A 7942-nucleotide genomic window follows, 5' to 3' on the forward strand; every position below is an offset into this window, starting at 1 on the left:
CTGAAAAGTTCTGGGCAATGGATACAAGTAGCCGTGGCGAGAAGGACCGGGAAAAGGCAGCAAGTTAATGCAGCCTTCTGTGTGCTTGTGCGAGAGGCAGCCAGCGACAGGTTATGTGCAGAGGCGTGCTCCATGAGCAACGGCACTACTGTTTTCATCTTCATCTTTCGATTTCGACAATTTAAAGCATCGCCATCAGACACAGCGGATTCTGCACACCAGACAGTAGCAAAGAAAAACGAGGAGAGAGGCACAAAACGGAAAATATCGGGCTGCTGTATCGCGGTTTCGGCGCTGCACCTAGGCGCCCGTGCCAGATGTTGCCCTCCGAGCTACGGCTTTCTCGTTCGCATGGACGAATTCCCGTTTTTCTGTGCCTGTTTTTTCTTCGGCAGAGATGCTTTCCGGAATTGTTTTGTTACAGAGTGCCACTTCAGGAACAAGGAGGACGAATTGCCGTCCGCCGTGCCTGACATCTGGTCAACGAGCTTCGAAGCTCGACCTCGATCGGGACGCGTAGCCGCGTCGAGCGCTGCGTCGATTCTCGCGCTTTGCCCCGAGCAACGGGCAAGCACGTTCACCGTCCTGTCACATTTTCTCCATGGCAGAGATGCCTTTCCTGGCAAGGCTTCTGAGTTGTTTCTCTTCGCTACCGTGTGGCCATGTCGCTAGGCGGACCTCTCCTGAGTTTTGCGAAAGTTTTCTACTGTTTCCTCTACCTGACAGCATATCTCGCTGCGCTAGAAAAAGTCGCAATCGCATGCACAGCTTTTTCCCTTCTTTGCTCGATCGGAAATACCGTCTTTCTCTTCATATCCTTTCCTTGCAGGAAACGCCTCAGTCCCGCAGCTCCCTGCGCGTCGACCGTTTGTTGCACCGCCTTGATTTTGTGCTGTGCGTACACCACAAGCCGCTGTTGCCGCGTCCGTTCTGCACAGCATCTCTCCAGTTTCGAAAATTCTCGTGAGCGGGAATCTTGTGCAGAACAATCCGCTGTCTAGGCCGTCGACAAGAAAGGATTTGCACTCGGATCATCGTCGGCAGTCAGCACAGCCGTTCCTGCCGTCGATACTTCCTCAGACAGACGTCATCACGTGTTCAACCGCAGAGGCATCTTGTATTCGTACGCTGTTTGGTGGTCCAGGGACGACCGTTGATCGCATTTTCACTTTGGTTCACCCTTGTGTGACAGTTCCACAGCTCATATACGGGCGGCGCTGCTTCATGTCGCACCAGAAAAAGTATATTCTGTAGGTCCGACCTCTTGAGGCCGTCGCGGTCCCAACCCCGTCTCCCATCTCTGCCCGATGCAGAACGTAGCTCTGTGTGAACGTGAAAATTCAGATAAGGATTATTTCTCGGTGAGCATAGAGTATGTTTGCATATCTACACCATACAAGATGATGTAATAGCACGTCCTTAGACACGCCGGTTGCCTTTCGTGCGTGTGCGTCCATGTATGCGTGAACGTGTCCCCGTCTAGGTTTAGACACTCAGAGGCGGTACTTTTTGGAATTGTATCGGTTTTTCAACTTTCGGCCGCAGCGCTGAAGCGCGCGCCTCTTTTGCGGGCACACCCTTTTTCTGTTTCCGTTCTGCCGCGCTGCGGAGAGCCCCCTCACCTGGGTCATTTCAGGCGGGCGTAGGTTCTCACACAGCTTCCCTTCACCGTTCGACTTTATCTCGACCATCTGGGACACGAATCTCAAACGTGGCGAGCTTCTGCGGCACCTTACGGCTCGTATCTTTGCTGCCTCGTCATCTCTTGCTGTCTACGTCTGCGTGATGCCTTTCTCTCGAAGTCTCCGTGATCCACCCAGTTAATCTCCTCAGCCTTCCCTCCCTCAACAGTTTCTTCTGTTCGTTTGTAGCTGTTTATCGAGTGTACAGGCAGTCGAGTCTCTGAACCTTCCCCGCATCTTTATTGTTCTTCTCGAATCTGTGTCCACGGAACGCTCGCGTTGCTCGAGCCAGGGGCATTCGACCTCATCGGTTTTTCTCTTTTTCCCAGGGAAGCAAGTCTTCCGACTCTCTGACTTCTTCCAGAGCTTACAGTCACTCGCTCTCATTGTTTCGTCTCGTCTCTCTGTCGGCCTCTGTTGTTCGGTCCTCCAGAAGGGCAGTGCAAGGACGTCAAGCGAGTTTGTGTTATCCGGGACCGAAGGGGAAGAACGAATTTACAAGAAAGGAAAGGGAATGTACAGAAGAAAGGGAGTGCGAGAGAGAGGGAGTCGATCCGACTGTGCTTTCGCATGAGATACCTTCGCAAGGCAACATGGGGAATGCCTTGAGCAACGGCATTCAAAGCGGCCTGAGTATGTGCTGCAGTAAAAATGTCTATCAGATCCGCGTGGCTGGTCCCGCCCAGGCAGGAAAGACATCCATCATCAAATGGATGAAGTACAGGCAATTTTTTAAGCTGGCTCCGACTGAAGGTACGCCCACAAATTGATGCATCGCGGAATGTGGAGTCGCAGAGTGTTCGTTCTCAAGCATCCATGTGCGTCTGCGTCTCAGCGAATCCTGTTGGTACGTTGCATGCAGTTTGCCTTCCAAATAAAGTGAAACTGCGTTTCGCAGAAACGACTCAGGACTCGTGGAAGCTGCAGAGGCAACACGTATCAGGCAATAGTTTTTACGTGCGTGTGGAGCTGTGTCTGCAGTTAGTTGCACATCGGCACATACACTGTGTATCCAATAACGTTCGAGAGAGCAAAACGATGCGTATGTATTCCTGGGAATATATGTATGTATATTTCACATACGAATATGCTTGCACGCTTACCGAGACCACGTTTCTTCCTAGCGGAGAGGCACCATCGGCCGACGCAAAAGGCGTGCGAGTTGCTGCTTGTATCGGAGAAAAAAACTGCTACGTTTTCCAGCGTGAAAGGCCTGATCGTCGTGCAAGAGCGAGGAAGCTCGCCCTTCACTTCCAATAGAGGGATTTTGAATCGTTTCACACTTTGCATTCGTTGTCTGTGTGGTCCAGGCTTGGAAGTGGACCGCGTCGACTACCCCGACACCGCTCTTGTGATGTGGGATACAAGGCAACACTTCGAGGACATGGTATGCTCTGGCACCTCTGTCCAGTCGAGTGTTTTAATCAGACTTGCATCTGCGCCCGGGTTTCACAAGTCCTCTTGGACTGTGCCAACAACTCGTGAAGCGGACAGAATGTTGCATGCATTCTCCAGTCTAGATGAAGCAGGCAGTTGATTGGTCGTTGCTGTAGCCTGCTTCTCAGCGGAAAACACTTGAACCAGCAGCCGCCACATTCGCCTTGCACTCGTCCTGGCAGGTCCAGTAGGCGTGTTATGTTGTCGGTATGTGGCGACCGCTTATAATTGTGTATATATATATATATATATACGCACAAGCATGTGCTATTACTGAGGTATTAGTCGGTAAGGATTATCTGTATGTGCGCCAATATGTGTTAGTGTGGTAACCGTGAAGTGTCAGCTGTCACCCCAATTAAACGAGTAGGTAAATGTTTGGCTACCTCTGCATACATCAATGTGTCTGCTCCTGTGGCTATGTACACACACTTGCCTTTGTTCGCTGCCGTGACTTGACGCCAAACTGATATACTGTAGCAAGTGTTTCTGTGTTACTTTGTCCTTTCTCAGGTCCGTCCGCACCACCTGGACATCAGAGGAATTATCTATGTCGTGGATAGCTCCGACCCCGGTCGGCTTCGAATCGGTGAGTTTTTTCAAGTAAAGAATCAAGCTCTCAGCTATCCCGTAAGGCTTTCCTTCGACTTTCGACACATCCACCTGTTTGTTTCTGGGTCTACGAGAGCCCGGGAGGCGTCGAGTCCAGTGAAATTTCGTGTATGGGAAGGAGGTGTAGTTCGGTGACCGTGTCTCTACACTTTGGGGGCAAGGTTCTTCTATCCGTGTGTGTTGTAGCGCTTTCTGTCGCCAGTGCAAGTGTTGAGGATCCGACGGATGATTTTCTTTCGATCCCAGTGTGACAGTGTACTCAGAAATCCGCGAGTCAATTATGCAGAAGCAGTATCTACTGACAATGTGGCAACTACGAAGCATGGTTCATGATCGCCATGTTCTTGATGCTTTTGTACCGATCATATGGTGACTTATTTGTATCCATCAACGTGTTGGGAATCCGGAAGTCGTTTTCTTTTGTTGCTTTGTCTGTCGCTTTTCTCGCAGCCACCCGAGCGCTAGACAGACTTTTGCGCGATCTCCCCGACGCCAGCGTGCTGTTGGTCTTTGCGGCGAAGCAAGATCGCCCTGGGGCGATGTCCGTGGCAGACATCCAGCATCAACTGCAACTCCAGCAGTTGGTTGACAAAGAATGGTGAGATAAAGCGGACTGGCAGCACTGTTGTCTCTGGGGTTGCTGTAAAGTCCCCACATGTTTCAAGGTTCACTCAGTTTTCTTTTCGCATGAACACAGTGTGGCAAGAACGTGTAATGCTGGCCAGTAGAGTCCGGCGAGACCCGGTACGGAAGAAAACACAGCAGGTAGATGCTTTAGGCCTGGTAATTCTTTTGCGGTTTCTTCAGCGAACTTCACTCAAAAGTCGTGCAAGAGAAGTGGAGTGGCATGTTCCATCACCTATTTCTTTTCCTGCTTTCACTGACTGTAAACGGAGGTGCGGTTCGGTCGCGTGAGGCAGTCGGGAAACCTCGACACACGAATGTCTGGGGAAAGGTGTTTTTCTTTCTCAAGGCATTCTTTGATGACAGATTCTGCTGACAGAAGTGGAAGGTTGGCATTCAACCCCTTTTTCGTCCTACGAGCTCATGTTTTATTGTCTGTATCCAGGATGCCGCTGGGTCACGCAGCGTGTATTTGAACAACCCACATTTGTGTACAAGCTGTACAAACACCATTTTCAGTTTGATGTGGTTTGCCTTTCGTGAAACCTCTCTAAATCTACATATATTTATATCTCTGTCCATGCATACATATATGTATATCCATTTGTATATTTGCAGCGCGGAAGCGGACGCGTGCGCGTCTACGGTACTGTCCGTTCTGGACTGCCATGATCGTTGGTTGTTTTCTCAGTGGAATTAAGATTTAGCTCCACTGGACCAATAGGGCGTACTCATGCATTGGACATCTGCTGTAGGCGTTGCATGTGCGTTTCAGCGGCGTCTTCGCATGCAGCGCAAAGACCGGAGAAGGGATTGACGAAGGGATTGCGTGGCTGGTGCGACAGCTACGGCAACAAGACGGCACCGGTTGCTGCTCGGCAGACCAGGCAATCCCGTGTTTTCTGCAACAGGTTCCGTCGTGAAGAACAAAATACGTCTTGGAAGAAACAACGAGGGCATCTATGCACTTCGTCGTTTGTGGCGACCGACGAACACACTCTCTTGTCAGAGGATTTGTTTCCGATGCTCACTCGGCAAGCGAGGATCTTTCGGTGGCCGTTGAGACTAGCGGCTATATCGACTCGCGCACCGATTTTTCAGTGGAAATGCAGGCGGCACCTTTGTAATCATTTGCGTTTATACCAGTACATTTTGAATGCTATGTTTAAGCGCATCGTATCGATTAAAGCGAAGAGATGCTTTTCTCAATGCAGTGCCAGTGTGTGTCACTGCGATTTGTTAGCGCACCGCCCGTTGCCGTTGGCGGGTGTCTCTCACATTTGAGCCGCAGTTCAGGCGAAACGAAGCAACACCGTGGCGTCATTCGGCAGTCCACGCGCGATACGTAGAACAGATTTGTCTGTGCACTGCAGCATTCTCTGTCACTAGCTGTTGTTCCCTTCTTCCATCTGATCCCGCTCTTGTGTCGCCTCTCATCATAGTAGCAATGCCATTGCAGTTTGTTTTCGGAACCCCGGGAAAGTGAACGATGTTGTGCTCTGCTGGAAATGGTGCATTGCTGGGTGGTTATGAATAAGGCGTCACCTCGTGCATGTGTGCTAAACGGACAGACGGCGCATGGGTGGCCACAGGGTGAACAGGCGAGACACTGTTGCATTTTTCCTGAGAGAGGACCAGAGAAACGGCCTTTTGATGTGTCAGAATTATCTGCATGACTACGTGATTATAGATACGTACACCTGCCTTTACATATTTGCACATCTACGTTGTCATATGAAGGCGAGCGCGTGCATGTGGTTGAAGGTAGATGCACATGGTTGCATTGCTGCATGCACTTCCACGGCCAGCTAGATAGAGCGTTAGACAGACTACCTCTGTATCCTGTATGTAAATACATTTTTGTACTGGATATCTACACAGATAGCAATGTCTTCAACTAAAATGCTGCTGGCCGTACTGATCTTATTGACGGGTGATAGGAAAGGAAATCGCGGGTGAAGGAGACTTGGTGAAAGACTTTCGATCTGGATTTGCTGGCATTCGTGGAGGTGGCCTTTCAGAAGACCTTCCTCGTAGGAGGCCTCGGAGAGGAACGATTTAGCAAGCGGGCAGATGGATTTTCCGCCTTTTCCCATGTTTCGTGTAAAGTCAGTAAAAGGGCAATGTGTAGCACTTGCTGGGTTTTTCTCGTGGCCGTCTTTGGGATTTCATTCGGCCGTGAGAATGGAAGGCTTTGGCGTTTTTTTTCAACGAATGTTGTGTGCATTTTGCGAGTACCGCCGCCTGTGGGGGGGTTTCGGGTTCAGAAGGAGGCTTTTCTGCGCATGATTTTGAAAAGGTCCCCAAGACCTCTGGTTTGTTGATTGTTCTATGAATAATTTGCCTTCTGCGGAAGAAGGGTACCTTTTCTTGTACTTACGAGACTGTCAACCGAGAACAGTTCTTTCCCTTTTCTGGAAACCCATATCTCTACACGATGAGAGACGGTTCAGCGATGTAGTAGCTGAGAGGTGTAACTTCTCTCTTACTCGACCATTCAGCGTTGTTTTTCTGCCTAGGTGGGTCGATCTTGCGTTTGTCTTTATAGAAAGCATTTAGCTTGAGCAGTGGCAGATGCGAACGCAGTTGTAGCACAGACTGTGTTTACATCCCGTCCGTGATTTCATAGACAAAGTCGGGCCGGTGGTAGAGATAACAATGATGATTGTAAGCGAGTGTGGGTTGAGCCATTTGTGGGCGTTGCTGAAAGTAGCCAATGCAAGGATTGTGGGCGATCGTCTTGTGACTTCCACCACTGTACAGCACAATCAAACGGCGGTCGCGGGAAGGTCGCCTTGACCGCAAGAAACACTGGAATCAGGTTTTTTCGAGGCGAAAATGAAGAGTCAATAGTGTGCACATAAGCGTACCGCGCTTCATGGTCGCTGAGAAGGTTGACTTCAAACTAACAGAGTGAGCGAAATTCATTGGAATTCCATGAGTCTATGTATCCTAGAGATAGTGTGACAATCGCCATATTGCTGCGTTGGTGCAGTCATGGGACAAGTTAGGCTAACCCTGATTCTGAGGGGCTCCGGATTAGCAGGTAGAGGATTCCGTGCTCCTTGTTTATAACGTCCATGTTTACCGGTCACTGTGCGAATTCCAAGAACGAATGCAGGACTGCAAGCGGCATTGTACGTTTGACTGTTGTTTTGGCTGTTTTTCGTGTTCTCTTCATACTATAACACTGAGCAGGACATTCACACAAAGAACGCAAATTGCGATAGCCTGCGGAACGCCCGCACAATTAAATTTTCGACTGGTTCCAGACACAACAGAGCAAAAGTCTAGCTCAAGCATTTATATGTCCTGCTACCGCAATAACAGGAATGTGAGGTGCAATTTGTTGAATGACGCCGAGTAGATGGTGTGTCCTCTAATTCACGTTGTTACTAGAGCTCTACGTTCCTCGCAGGTGATGTATCTTGGAGGAGACAGGATCTTGAATAGCTGGTTTTGGACACCGGAAGATTGTGGGGCTCCTGGTCGCAAAGAAATCTGAAAGGGGGTTCAGAGAAACCTAAGGGAATGAACGATGGGAATTCCTGTGGTGTAGGTCTGCAAGCAACATACCGGGTGCCTGA

The 7942-nt window shown here is 49.8% G+C and overlaps 1 protein-coding gene across 1 annotated transcript; it reads left to right on the forward strand.

Annotated features, from left to right (window-relative positions):
* Positions 1 to 354: 354 nt before the first annotated feature.
* TGME49_291800 (ADP-ribosylation factor family protein) lies at positions 355 to 6784 on the forward strand. The gene is made up of 5 exons (XM_018782147.1): positions 355 to 2435; positions 2993 to 3069; positions 3633 to 3708; positions 4182 to 4329; positions 5131 to 6784. The coding sequence occupies exons 1-5, from the start codon at positions 2276 to 2278 to the stop codon at positions 5276 to 5278; spliced, it is 609 nt and encodes a 202-aa protein (XP_018636471.1). The 5' UTR covers positions 355 to 2275; the 3' UTR covers positions 5279 to 6784.
* Positions 6785 to 7942: the final 1158 nt, after the last annotated feature.

Source organism: Toxoplasma gondii, chromosome IX, assembly GCF_000006565.2.
Source record: "Toxoplasma gondii ME49 chromosome IX, whole genome shotgun sequence".
In the NCBI taxonomy this organism is placed as follows: Eukaryota; Apicomplexa; class Conoidasida; order Eucoccidiorida; family Sarcocystidae; genus Toxoplasma; species Toxoplasma gondii.

Excerpts from the sequence above, each read along its gene's own strand:
- TGME49_291800 (XM_018782147.1), top strand. The coding sequence starts at position 2,276 with ATGGGGAATGCCTTGAGCAACGGCATTCAAAGCGGCCTGAGTATGTGC. Across the intron at positions 2,436-2,992 it reads TAAGCTGGCTCCGACTGAAG|GCTTGGAAGTGGACCGCGTC; the intron begins GTACGCCCACAA and ends TGTGTGGTCCAG. Across the intron at positions 4,330-5,130 it reads CAGTTGGTTGACAAAGAATG|CGGCGTCTTCGCATGCAGCG; the intron begins GTGAGATAAAGC and ends TGTGCGTTTCAG.